The 14,527-nt window shown below is 47.1% G+C and overlaps 1 protein-coding gene across 1 annotated transcript in view; it reads left to right on the forward strand.

Moving 5' to 3' along the window:
- The window catches only part of Plxnc1 (plexin C1), a 127,411-nt gene that overhangs the window by 101,875 nt on the left and 11,009 nt on the right, over nucleotides 1–14,527 (forward strand). The window contains exons 22-23 of the mRNA XM_059245806.1: nucleotides 1,941–2,118; nucleotides 4,457–4,560. Of these exons, the coding sequence (XP_059101789.1) occupies nucleotides 1,941–2,118; nucleotides 4,457–4,560 (282 nt within the window). The remainder of the gene's footprint in view (nucleotides 1–1,940; nucleotides 2,119–4,456; nucleotides 4,561–14,527) is intronic.

Genomic DNA, 14,527 nt, shown 5'->3' on the forward strand with positions numbered 1-14,527 from the left:
GTCCCACTCTCTTGCCTTGGGAAAGCTCTATTCAGCTTCACTGAAACTACTGCCTCTTGAAGCTTCCGTGATGATAAACCAAAATGACCACACATGTGTAGAATCCTGGCTAGCCAAAAAGTACTCAGGGCATTTACGGAGCACCCTGTGATCATGAGGTCCGGAATTCTATGCAGGATCCCAGAACAAGATTGTCTTTTTACTGCTGCCTGAACTGAAATCCTAACTCCCAAGGTGAAAGTGCTGGGTGGGAGGACCTTTGGGTAAGTGACAGGGGCAGAGGCCTCAAGAGTGACCTCAGAACTACACACAGGTGCCAAAGTATATATGGCTTTGAGAACCTGCCAGAGTCTCAGATGTCACATGACCTTGTGGGGATCTGTGAGCCACAGGCTCTGAGCACCAGACATGATTCTAAGGGTAATGTCCATTCGATCCATCATCAGTTACCATCCACAGTCAGTTACCACCCACTGTGCATGCGCTGGCCGGTGTGGACCGAGGCTCCACTTCCGAATGAATGTATACTAATCCAGTGCCACAGTGGTGATCGTATGGACCTGTCCGTCATGACCACCATCATCCTTTAGTCCTGCAGCACCCCTTGAGTACACTGTCTCCTTGACCTCTGTGACAATATTGGAAAGGGGGTGCCGTTAGACACATTTTACTTTTTGCATTTCAGGGGATGGAATTCAGAGTCTCCTGCATGCTAGGCAAGCTCTCCGATCTAACTCCCCATCCCTGTCTACACTTCTGGTAATCCTAAGGACCCCCACTCTCCATGTTATCTGTGTTCTCACTTCTTTTTAAAATTTCTATGATAAACTTTATTGTGAAAACTTGCACATAAATAAAAACCTCACACACCAAAATTAACCAGACCTAAAATCTGTACACTAAAGTCTGTACACAGTTAGAACCGTTTTTCACTTCTTTCTGGACCCACGATTTTATCTTTTCACATTCGCTCATTAAGCCAGGCCTCCACGAATTAGCAAATTGTGCATTTCACACTGTACCCAAATATCCCCAGCTCACTGATAAGGGTGCCGAAGACTCTGAATCATGCTATACTACTTACCAAATCCTCTTTGCTCACCTCTGAATCATTCTCCACCCCCCCACCTCCCCGGAAGGATCTGTAGCAGGTAAAACTTTGTTTTCCAGATCTATTTGTTCTGAGACAGAGTAAACCTGAAATTGCTTTTAGATTATTTTTCAAAATATTCCCCAGCTCTACGTTTTCTCACATACATAAAGACTTCCTTCCCCATTAGTTAGATCTTGAGGCTTTGCTGCACCAGGAGAATGTTAACTGGCACAACTTAGCAATGGCTGGGAATGTAATTAATGCAAGAATAACAGTGCAGGGTGGGGATCTTGGTATTTTAATGAGGACTCAGAAACATCTGACTGCAGATGTTGAAAGTGGAGGGGGAGATGAGCGCTGCCATAATTAATGCTGCATATTAAAAAGTGACCTCTTTGGTGTGATCAATACAGGGACCTCATAACCTTTCCTGTCACCTGGACCTTCACTTCTGGGACTCTGTGGTTCTGTTAATAAAAAAAAGATAATCACCAGTCTGCGCTCATTTGCTGTGGAATATTTCCAAGTGATTTTTTTTTTTTTTTTTTTAGAAATTAGAAATCACCATTTTTTTTTTGCAGAATTTTTATGCATGTATATATTTTCCTCTCCAATATATTTATTCAATGCTTGCTCCATAATGAGTGTTTTAACTTTCTGTTTTCCTTTCCATTATCCCTGAAAAGGATGGATTATCGAGAAAAGATTAGAGTTGTATAATGTGATACGCTGTTTGCTAATGTGCTGTCAGAGGTATTAGTAGGCCTCGCCGTGTGTCTTTTATGAATGCCTTTCAGGCTGTAGTTCCCTAATAGACTTCGGATCCTGTTTGTTCGTATTCTTGCAGGCATTAAATGTCGTCTTTGAAAAAATCCCAGAAAACGAGAGTGCTGATGTCTGTCGGAATATTGCAGTCAACGTTCTTGACTGCGACACCATAGGCCAAGCCAAAGATAAGATTTTCCAAGCATTCCTAAGCAAAAATGGTTCTCCATATGGACTTCAGCTCAACGAAATTGGTCTCGGTAAGGTTTCTTCCAGACCCCTGCAATGCACCCTCCTACCTTCTTTCTGTTGGGTGACAATTATGTGGCCTCAGTGTTTCCCAGAGGGCGTGTCTGGGGACCCAAGGACTTCTTGGCTCTCTTTTGTGCTTCTTGATTCTTCCCAGGAAGCACCACCCTTCCAAGACGGCATTTTCAAAACACTATATTTGTAAACCAGCGTGCTTGCTGACCCTGGGACCACACGGCATCACCCTGCATGGAGAAGTACAGGAAGGTGTAAACCCGGTGCCCTCGGTCCGTGTAGCTCTTCACGTTGGCATTTGATTTGTTTGTTGTGATACGGAGCGTGTCATTAGTGGGTGGCTCAGCCACAGAGCGTTAACTCCAGCCTGCTGGAAAGGTCATCTTCCTCTCTGCTAATCGCACCCCGCATTAAGTGTGTTCTCCGTTCTCCCCCAACACGGAGCAGCATCTGCTATGAATTCATTTGCGGGCTCTATTGGTATACTGCAAAGGGGAGCATATGTGTGAGCAAGCTAACAGGGCTCCATTTCTCTCAAATGTTCATCAACATTTTAAAGTTGAGCTCCGCGCAGCCCTCCCAAGAGACTGCTGTGGGATTTTAGAGCAGATAATGGGACAGGAAAGAAGAGCAGAATCGCGGCGGTGACAGACAGCATAACGAGGTTCATCTCCTCTCCGTGTACAGTTGTAGACCTCCACTAAGCAGGCAATTAAAATCCTCCCCCACCAATCAAACCTCCCGCAGAAACCATTGAGAAAAGCCTGGAGGCAGGCCTAGGAAATTTGGGGGAGGCCATGCAAATGTGTAGCAACTCCAATACCTGCTTCAGAGAATGCAGACTGCTTAGGCGCTTCTCAGCACCAACGTTTTTGTTCCCTGGCGTGGCCGGGAGTACCTGGCAGCCTCAAGAGGGCTTAGCTCCTTTGCTTAGAGAGAAGCAGAAGGGGCAGCCCCATCTAGGGAAGCGAAGCCTGACCCCGACCATCAGCTCACTTGCCTTGAACATTATCTTGCAAGTGTGTGGCTCTGACCACAAAGGACATGGGCACACCCAGCCTACTAACCACAGGAAAACGGCCCAGCAGCTCTTATCTTTCCCGCCAAAAAGTCCATAGCAGAGCCCGCAGGCCCTTCCTGGGTTTGTGCCAACCAGGTGTCCCTCCCCCAACCCCGAGGCTGAGAGGTAAGGGTAGAGGAAGCTGGTGGCATCGTGTCCAGAGGGACAGCGGGCATATACACACAGAATGTCACCACCTAGGAATGGGAAATGGCAGAGTCTGACCTAACTGGAAAGACTTGTCATCTAAGACAGAGAGCCATTAGGGTTCTGCAGAAGTTGCCTTGTGGGTTGTTACAGACTCACTGTCACCAGGTTTGGGGGGTGACAGGGGAGAAGAGACAGGGTCTCAGCATTGTATAGCCCTAGCTGACCGAGAACTCACTACTGAATCCAGGCTAACCTTGAACCTGTGACAATCCTCCTGCCTCAGCCTCCTGAATGTTGGGCTTGTAGGCCTGAGCTACTGACCATATCTGGCCATTGCTAGATTTAAAATAATTTTAATTACATTTTTATTTATCGTGTGTATGTGTATGTGTGCGCACACACACTTGCGCTTGTGGAGATAAAGACAACATGTGAGAGTTGGTTCCTGCCATCTACCATGCGGGTCCTGGGAAAAGAACTCAGATCATCATGTTTGGAGGCAAGTGCCTTTACCAACTGAGTCATTTCCCCAGCTCCCATTACTAGGTTTTTAAAAGGAGAAATCCAAAGTCCAGATTTTTTTGTGCAACCTCCAACTAGTTAAATGATGCTATCGAGTTGCTATTAACCTAACAATTCATAAAACACTGAAAAATTCAAGCCAAGCCAACACTTGGCTGTGGCTTCCCTTCTGACTGTCATGACTATGGTGCACTAGCTGGATTGGTGTGTTAGTGTACAGTGACTCTGCAGGGACCACGGAGAAGAGAGTTCACACTGCGCTCTGGGATTGAACACGCACACATATTGGTGATACTGGAGGGTTTATTTTTATTTTTATTTTTTTGAAGATTTTAGTCCCTTGGATGATGGGTGATTCTGTCTTCAGGGTCTCTACTTCCAGACTTGACTCAGCATAATGTTCCAGGAACAGCTCTGAAATATTAGACCCTAAACGCAAGCCCAGAGTTCTTTGTCTGGCTGGCTGTCTCCACCCCGTCCAACAAAGCTTTGCCACCCCATTCAAGCTTGCTTACTTAGTAACTGGGCAGCACCCAACTTTTTTTTTTCCCTCTTAACTGTGACTTTAGAAGGGAACCAAAGGCCTTTCCCTCCTTTTTCAGAGCTTCAGGTGGGAACTCGACAGAAAGAACTTTTGGACATTGACAGTTCCTCTGTGATTCTTGAAGATGGAATAACCAAGCTAAACACCATTGGCCACTATGAGGTAAGACTGAGACAGCCTCACCAACTCTTTCTTTACCCACAGTCCTAATTGGATTGGATAACTCTAGTACTAGGTAAGCCCATTAAAAAAACAAGACCAAGACTCCCTATGTCTGAATGGTTTGCAGGTTGCTTGTTTCTAGGGCAGTCTTCTCTGCTCATTCGGAAGAGCTCACACATTACACTCTCTAGTGGTGTCCCCATCACATGTCCCCTTCCTCACAAGACTGTCCGATTCGCCATCTTGCCATTTAGGTCAGAAACGTTGCCATGGCAAGACCGTCTGGCCTTGTGCAGTGCGTTCTTAGGGAAGCTGTGAGTGAGGTATCATGCGTGCAAATCCCAAGTGCCAGAGAAGCCTATGTGTGACCAGACAGGACGCAGGGAAAGTTCCTGAAAACAGACACTGGGATTCATTCAGCGGCCTTGAACGGATGGTCCAGATCTTTGTTGAGTGTCTGTTATGTGCTAAGAACTGGGGCTGCAGCCCCCAGGAGCGAGGGAAAGGTAACACTTTATGATACGATAGTGCTGTAGCTTGGAGAATCAAAGGAGGCTTCCTATGGAAGCCCTAGTTGAGCTGAGACTGAAGGATGGGGCTGGGATCCGTTGTCAGCACCACCTGTGGGAAAAAGACAGCAGGTATGTTGGACAGGAAGGCTTTCAGACTGGCCAGAACCTGAGGAGGAACTGTGCTAGTGAGAACGTTCTGGGTCCCAGGCTGACTCGGCCATTCACTAAATTTTGGCTAGTCCCATCGCTTCAGCAGCCCTGTGAGGCAGGAACCATTGCTAACCTACGTTATAGATGGTTCACTGAGCCGGAGACTTAGCCAGAGAAGTGGGGGGGAGCTGGAAGGGCAACCGCGGTCCCTCAGGTCTTGTTCATCTGCCTAGTTTACATCTTATCTCAAGGACAAGGGGGGCCATCAGAGGGCCTAAAGTTGTGTTTCAGAAACTGATTGTGATGGACAGGAAATAGGGAGACGCATTGGAAGTGTGGGAGAGTTCCAGAAGAGCAGTGTCCCTAGAGATGGGGATAATGTGAATGGTCACAGTGGGCTCTGCAGTCCTTCAGGATGGAAATAGTGGGGGTCCAGGCCGGCACTCTGGATGGAAATAGTGGGGGTCCAGGCCGACACTCTGGGTGGAAATAGTGGGGGTCCAGGCCGGCACTCTGGATGGAAATAGTGGGGGTCCAGGCTGGCACTCTGGATGGAAATAGTGGGGGTCCAGGCTGGCACTCAGGAGGGGAGGTGCTTTTTCGGAAAGAAGGCAGAAGGAGAGCAACTACTTAATGGTTCAAAAAGCACCAAGATGGACTTTGGACTTTGCCAGGCTTCACCCTTAGCTTGCACTCGAGACCATTCCTGAGCAGGTGTCTGAACAGTCGGGAGCAGGAAGCATCCTGCCCCTGCATTTTGTCTTACCCGTGGGGCCCTATGGCTATTTCTAGAGGAGACTTCACAGAGCCTCATGCCCTACACCCATGTAAGTCCCCTACAGTTCAGGTTTCCTGACCCAAACCTAGCATTCTTTGCTTGGGGGTTTTGGTAAAAGTTCCCAGAATTTTCTCAGTATGGGTTTCTGGGTGGCAATGGCCAGCTCCCAAGGGATGTAAGTGGGTAGGAGGCTCGTGGGTATAAAGTCTCTGAGGGGTCCTACTGTGCATCACTATGCATTCTGGGCTTTAAACCATCTCCTCTCCCTGGGTCTGTGAGGCAAGTTGGTCTGGTGTCCCAAAGGGTCCAGGTGTTGCTGTGCCTCTTCTTAGTGCTCTTGGCTAGAGTTGTGGCCTTGCTCCAATGAACCTCCTCTGTCCTCTCTCTGTTTTACCTTCTCCACAACCATATGGCACTGAGTGGACCCTGAGGAGAGGGGGTGGCCACTTATTATTACCCTCAATAAGGACAGGCAGGACAGGTCATTCCAGCAGAGAAAACAGCATACAGCTGTCGGCAAGGCCCAGGCGGCCTGTCAGGAGAGCTAGAACATCACTCTTCCTGCAGACATCGGCGTACTAGACACCTATCTGCTTAAGGATGATAATGAAATTAATCCGGCCTGTAGTCACTTCCTGTCCTGATGATTTATTGGCCTCATAGCCCAGTGTTGCTGCCTGGGGGTAATAAATGACAAGGCTAGGACACGAGGGCTTAACGGATTCTGCTTATGTTTAAAAAGATAAGCCACCAGGCAAATAAATGCAGAGAGCTTGGAGGAGGAACCCAGGGAGGTCAGCCGGCCATGCTCCCTAAGTAGACCTGGACCAGTCCCGAAGCCTGGGTTCCTAAGGACTGAGGAGGAACCCAGGGAGGTCAGCCCGTGCTCCCTAAGTAGACCTGGACCAGTCCCGAAGCCTGGGTTCCTAAGGACTGAGGAGGAACCCAGGGAGGTCAGCCCGTGCTCCCTAAGTAGACCTGGACCAGTCCTGAAGCCTGGGTTCCTAAGGACTGAGGAGGAACCCAGGGAGGTCAGCCCGTGCTCCCTAAGTAGACCTGGACCAGTCCCGAAGCCTGGGTTCCTAAGGACTGAGGAGGAACCCAGGGAGGTCAGCCGGCCATGCTCCCTAAGTAGACCTGGACCTGTCCCGAAGCCTGGGTTCCTAAGGACTGAGGAGGAACCCAGGGAGGTCAGCCCGTGCTCCCTAAGTAGACCTGGACCAGTCCCGAAGCCTGGGTTCCTAAGGACCGAGCTGAAGGAAAGCATGTACCCTACCTTCAGCTGCCCTGACTCTGCACTTGATTTTAATAGAGCCTCTACAGATTTGGAATTTGGGATAATTGGGGAGGGCTGGGCTGACGTCTGCTTGTGCCCTTTCGTTAAAGAAAACCATGTTCAAGTACTTGCTTTTCCCTCCAAAGAGACAAGATGCTAATTATCACTCTTATTCATTTACTAAAGCACCCTAGTTTGAGTCACTGTATGTGCCTGAAAGGGGAAAAAAACAAAACAAAACTATATTTCATTTAAAAATAGGGTCTAATTCAGAGTTCTAAGTGATTCAGACTTACCTCCCCCAATTAGTCCAAATTAGTTAGGCTTTAAAGTTAATCGTCAGTGACGGCCAGTCCCTCCTCCTGTCTAAACAGAGTCTTTGCTGCTGGAGTACGAGGCCCAGCTTCCTTCACTTCATTTTGTGAGCGGAGCGATGGGGTGTAGCAGATCTCTGCTGGACATCTGCTCTGGGGGTACTAGAGGGGTCACTGTGTACAGAATGTAGGGTTGGATGCTGTCCCCAGAGCCCCAAGCTGATGATGCTGCTCTGTCAACCTACTGAACGGTTTCCAATCCAACTCCCAGCATTGGTGACAACGGCCTTCTGTGGCAGCCACAGTGGCAGTCGGCACCCAGCCTTGTCCACAGTGCCGGCTCCATGAATGCTCACCATAGCCCGATGCTTTTAGACCAGAAGGATTATCTCCATTCCCATGAGATGCGCACAGAGGACAGCAAATTTCTGCTCCCATGTCATTCCATCTTGTGCAGAGAAGGGGTTATGTGAGCCAACGTCTTTACAAACACATGATACCAGCAGCGTCTTTCTCTATAATTAAACCCTCACAGACACTCCCCTAACTGGCTGTGGCTCAGGGTGTTTGCTATGAAGGGGATCCTACTGGTAGAATCAGGGTAGCCTGAGGAGGCATGCTTGCAATCTAGGCTTCCTCTCTCTCTCTCTCTCTCTCTCTCTCTCTCTCTCTCTCTCTCTCTCTCTCTCTCTCTCTCTCTCTCTTCGGCACCCCACTGTGACCTTCTGCTGGGCCACCTTGTCACACCCTGCCATGAGGTAGCACAGAGGCTACAAGACAGGTGTTTTGTGGGGCAGGACGTTTTCTCTACAGATCACGCATCTTGTTTTGAGGAGGGAGAAGAGAGAGAGAACACTGTGTGCTAGTGCAGAAGTGGTCACGGGTGACCCCAAATTAGCCATCGGGAGGACATTTATAGCTCTCAGAGATGTTTCGGATGAGCTGTTAGGTAAGATCAGTGGTCCTTGTGGTCAAGCTTCATCTCTGCTCTTAAATAAAAAGACTGAACTACCTGGAAAGGCGCCTTTAGATGTTGGTTTATGTAGCCAACAAAGAGGCCGTTGTTTTTTATTTTTCATTTTTATATATGTATTTATGTATTTATTTTTCTATTATCAGCTTGATACAGTATAAATTCTTACCCTAATAGTGAAATGTTTCATTGAGGCTTGCCCAGTAACTGAGTAAAACCAAGACTTATTGTAAGCCACAGTCACCCTAGGGTCCCCCCTGCTATATATGTAGCCTCCCTGGTTCTGTGGGTTGCAGTCTGATTGTTCTTTGCTTTATATCTAGTATCCACTTATGAGTGAGTACATACCATGTTTGTCCTTCTGGGTTTGGGTTACCTCACTCAGGTTATATCTTTTACATATTGACATCCAGTTATGCCAGCACCATTTGTTGAAGATCTTTTTTCCATTGTATAGTTTTGGCTTCTTTGTCAAAAATCAGGTGTTCATATGTGCGTGGATTAATGTCAGGTTCTTCAATTCGATTCCATTGGTCTGTATGTCGGTTTTTATACCAGTACCAAGCTATTTTTATTACTATAGCACTATAGTAGAGCTTGAGGTCAGGAATGTTGATGCCTCCAGAGGTTGCTTTATTATATAGGATTCTTTTAGCTATTCTGGGTCTTTTGTTTTTCCATATGAAGTTGAGTATTTTTCTTTCCAAGTCTGTGAAGAATTGTGTTGGGATTTTGATAAGGATTGCATTGAATCTGTAGATTGCTTTTGGTAAGATTGCCATTTTTACTATGTTAATCTTATCTATCCATGAGCATGGGAGATCCTTCCATTTTTTGATATCTTCAATTTCTTTCTTTAAAGTTCTTATCAAACAGGTCCTTCACTTGTTTAGTTAGTGTTATCCCAAGGTATTTTATATTATTTGTGGCTATTGTAAAGGGTGATGTTTCTCTGACTTTTCACTTATGTATACTATCATATCTGCAAATAGTGAAAGTCTGACTTCTTCCTTTCCAATTTGTATCCCTTTGATCTCCTTTTGTTGTCTTATAGGGGATAAACTAAACCTATGATATCTTGGCAAGAAGCCACCAAGATATCTCACATTTATGCACAGATTTATTTTAGGAGTTTTTATTAGTTTTTGTTTTGAGACAAGGTCTCATGTAGCCCAAACTGGCTTCCAACTCCCTATGTACGAGTTGACCTCTTAATCCCCCTGCTTCTCCTGTGTACTGGGATCAAACTCAGGACTTCATGCGTGCTAGGCAAGTATTCCAATAGTTTACTACATTCCAGGCATGGCTTTCAGTTGTTGACATGTGTCCATTTCATCCCTGTGTGGCCACGACTTCTAATGCTGATGACAAGTCTCATTCTAGCTCAGGCTGGCATCACTGGGGAAGGGGGAGCCATGTCACAGGGCATCGTGGAACACTCTAAGTCTGGGGAGGATTTCATCTGAAATTGTCATGCACACCTATTCTGCCCTGGGCTGGAGACATGTTCCTACTGCAGATCTATCTGGTGGCATTAATCTTCCCTTGATTTCATTTGGTTTTCATCCCTAAAGTCAGGGCCCAGAAGATGCTCCTTGCCTCACAGGAGGACAAGAGAAGGGGTGTGGTACTCTGTGGGAAGCAGAGCTCCTAGGACAGAACAAACAGCCAACGTGTTTTTAACCCTTTGGGTTCCATGGCACTTTTCAAACGGGCGTTTGTTGCCTGAACGTGGCAGCAGCTAGCTTGAGAAGAGGAAGTAGAAACCTGCTTCCCCCCAACATCTGCAAATGAGTTTTCTGTCCTTGTAACAGTGTTGAAGCATCACATGGGGTTGGAATGGTCCAGCCCTAGAGCAGCTGTGAAAGTCAGAAATATGCTCACACACATCCAACTCATCCACTAATAAAATGCTTTTACACCAGCTCTTGGAAGATAATTTCGGAGTAAAATCTCCTCGGTACAAGCTGCGTCTACACTATCTTGATGCCTGCGCACAGTGCCAGGAGCCACGAGTTGCCAGCTCTTGCAAAGACATTTGAACTCTTGGCAGCGTTCCTTATGAGAAGGCCCATCCGTGGTGTTTGTGATTATAGAGGAAGGGTGCTCGGTCTGGCAAAACAAAGCGTCTGACAGTAGCAGAGTATTGGCTCAACACTCAACAGGATCCATTTGGGATTCATTCTTTGACAATTACCCAGAATGAATCACCAGCTTCCTTTTATAAAAGGATATTTATTGGCTTAAAATCAGTACATCCAGCTCTTGGTTGGGGGGGGGGGGCGGAATTTTGTAACTATGTTCAGACATTCTTAGAAGCGTGGTGTCTGAGTATTGCTGTGGGGATGCCTACATGGGGCATTTGTTTTAATTGCATCAAATATGGAGGAGAAGTGAAAAATCAGTCAGAAGGCAATGAAAGGCTCGAGAGAAAGAAGGTGCTTGGTAATAACAGCAGCCCAAGAGCTCAGGAAGAGTTAACGCTTGGAGTTGCTTTGAGCCTGCTGGTCTCGCTAGCTCTGCCCAGATCCCCCTCTTCCCACAAGATGTCCTGAACACCAGCAGTGGGAGGCCTCTAGCCTAAACTGAGCGGCTGGCTGGACACAACTGGCTGGACAGCTGTGTCTGGGGCCTCTGGAGAACTGACTCTTCCTCTGTGGGTGTCACCCGAAGGAGATTGTGTTTACCCTGTGGTGCTTAGCAGGGAGGCCTGTACATTTCGATAACCAATGTGCAACAAGCCAAAGAGCAATTCTAAGTGTCTCCTTTTTTTCCAAACCAGGGAAGGCCAGGTCCAAATTTGTGAGGGCTTTACAGTGGAGAGGAAAGTCACTTAGCCGATTGGATTCAAAGTGACAGTTGCTCTTCAGGACACAGCTGGGGAGAGGTGGGGCTTGTCCCTGACTTGCTTCCTTTCCACCAGCCCCTCCTTCAGAACCACACATTCTTAACCCTTACTTGCCCTCTGCATCTGTGTCCTCTTCTGTCTGAAGGTAGCTTCTGCACTGGTCTTTTCCAAGGAGCAAGCCACCTGGTATGAGAGAAATGCCCTGAAGGGCCATTTGGCCCAGAGATCCTTGGTTCCAAAAGGCCTTAAAGTGAGAGTCCTGGACTTCATCTCTAGAGGAGGCCACACAGAGACACGGCATTAGCATGACTGCATGATTTATCTACTGACCTATACATTTAAAACCTGAGACTTTTTTTTTTTTGACAGAACTATTCTGAGTTATATATAGTTTATGTTCCTCATATATTTAGAGTGAGGAATGTAGCTTGGTGATGGAATACTTGCCTGGCAAGCACAAAGCTCTGGGTTCAGTCTCCAACACCAGGCAAAAAAACAAAGCAAAGCAAAGCAAAAAACCCAAACCAACAAAATTCACCTATTTAAAACGTGGGACTCACTAGTTTTAGGTCTGTTCATAGCTGTGTGCCATCCAATCTGATTTTAGACTATTTCATCACCTTTAAGAGATACTCACCACTAGTCAGTCTTCTCTATAATTCCTATTTACAAAGACCACTAGCTATCTATATAAATTTGCCTGTTCTGGGCATTTTATATAAATGAGATCACACATGGGATCTTGTAACTGGCTTGTTTCAGTTGGCATAGCTGTAAAGTTAATCTGCACCGTTGCATGTATTAACATTTCCCTTACCGTATGGCTGTTTCTGTAGTACATTCATATAATGGGCTATTACACAGTTAGGAAAAGGGATGTACTACAGACAGGCACAGTGTATAGTAAGTCAACATCACAGACCTTACAGCGACCCTAAAAGGCACACATTAAAAAATACCAAACATTGGGCTGGAGAGAGGGCTCAGAGGTTAAGAGCACTGGCTGCTCTTCCAGAGGCTTTGAGTTCAATTCCCAGCACCCACATGGTGGCTCACAACCATCTGTAATGAGATCTGGTGCCCTCTTCTGGTGTGAAGGGATACATGCAGGCAGAACACTGTATACGTAATAAATAAATAAATCTTTCTTTTAAAAAATCCATAAAAAAATCAAACATTCACGTGTCTATTGTATGAATCCAGTTGTCTGGATCTTAAGAACAGGTAAAACTAGCCAGTGGAAGAAGGCAGAGAGGGGGCTGCCTCTGTGAGGACAGGAGACAACTGCCTAGGACCGGATGGGCGGCAGCTCTCAGGACCTCGGAATGTTTCACACTACAATGTAGGTGGAGGTGCGGTCCGTTTACACAAAATCCTATTTATAGGATCGACCATAGTTACACGTGTAATAATAGTTGTGCTGGCTAGTTTTATGTCAGCTGGACACCAGCTAGAGCCGTTTTGGAAGAGTGAACCTCAACTGAGAAAATACTTCCCACCAGTAGGGCCTGTAGGCAAGTCTGTAGGCATTTCTTTCTTTCTTCCTTCCTTTTTTTTTTTTTTTTTTCTGAGACAGGGTCTAGCTGTCTTAGAACTCACCACGTAGACCAGGCTGGCCTCCAGAGTGCTGGGATTAGAGGCATGTGCCACCATGGCTGGCTTATAGGGCAGTTTCTTGATTGATGATTTATGTGGAAGGGCCCAGCCCACTGTGAGTGGTGCCAGCCCTAGACTGGTGGTCCGGGATGATACAAGAAAGCAGTCTGAGCAAGTCAGTAAGCAGCACTCCTCCAGGGTATCTTCAGTTCTTGCCTCAGGTTCCCTGGATGATAAACTGTGATATGGAATCGTACGCAAAGTAAGCCCTTTCCTTCCCAAGTTGCTATTGGTCATGGTGTTCCATCACAGAAACGGAAATCCTAACTAACACAGCAGTGTATGCTGAGCACTCCCCGTGTGTTACCCTTACATTTGGAGGATTTTGTTGAAAGCACGTGCACTTCTCTAATTATCTGGAAGAGAACAATCCTAAGCACATTAGAAGGGGGGCACCTGGTGAGCACACCCTGTATCTGGCACAGATCAAGGCCCAGAAGCCCCTTCTGGTCCATCCTGATCACCAGACCCACCTTCTTCTCTAATGTCTGATACCACAGTTTGGACTGTGAGAACAGTCAAACCCCGTAGTATTGTTTTTGTGTCGGACTCTCTGGCCCCACGGACTGTGAGATTCACCCCGCAGCGTGCAGCAACCGTTTGTGCCTTTACAGTGGTTTTCTAACTTACTGTGAACCAGGAGGACTTGTACTGTTGAGTACAGACCTGGACATACAGATGTTCTGTCGTTGGCTAAAGCTGTAGATGCCAGTCCGAGGAAACCTGTCTCAACTTTTCTTCTTTCCCTCTACTGTCTGAGCCAGTTCCGATGCTGTGACAGAATGTATCAACATGGGGACTCAGACAAGGACTTATTTCTCACAGCTCGGGCGCAGAGACGCCCAGGTCATGCTCCACTAGACACAGAGCTGGCAGTCAAAGCCTCTTCCTGATTCAGAGAGCTGTCATCTCACTGTGCCCTTATGCGCTGCTGGGGTAGTGGGGAGGGGGGGTGGGCAGGACATTAATTCAATTTCTGAGGGCTTCTCTCTATGATGTAATTGCTTCCTAAGGGCCCCACCTCCTCATGCCACCATATTTTTTTTTGTTTGTTTGTTTGTTTTTGTTTTTCGAGACAGGGTTTCTCTGTGTAGCTTTGTGCCTTTCCTGGAACTCACATGGTAGCCCAGGCTGGCCTTGAACTCACAGAGATCCGCCTGGCTCTGCCTCCCGAGTGCTGGGATTAAAGGCGTGCGCCACCACCGCCCGGCTCTCATGCCACCATATTAAGAGGTTTCAGCATATATATTTGGAGGGTATACAAGCATCCCATTGATAATGAGAAACCTGGGGAGTGGGGGGGGGCAGGAGAGTCACTCAGGCCTCTGCTGACCTGTAAGGCAGGGGACTGGCTCAAGATGGCTTACTCTTCCCCTCTCCCAGAAGCAGCTCCCATCCCATGTAGGTCACAGGTGCTGACCTCAGTGTACCTTGCTGCCTGTGTGCTGCTGTTACAGGAC

The sequence above is a fragment of the Peromyscus eremicus genome, chromosome 18, assembly GCF_949786415.1.
Source record: "Peromyscus eremicus chromosome 18, PerEre_H2_v1, whole genome shotgun sequence".
NCBI lineage: Eukaryota > Metazoa > Chordata > Mammalia > Rodentia > Cricetidae > Peromyscus > Peromyscus eremicus.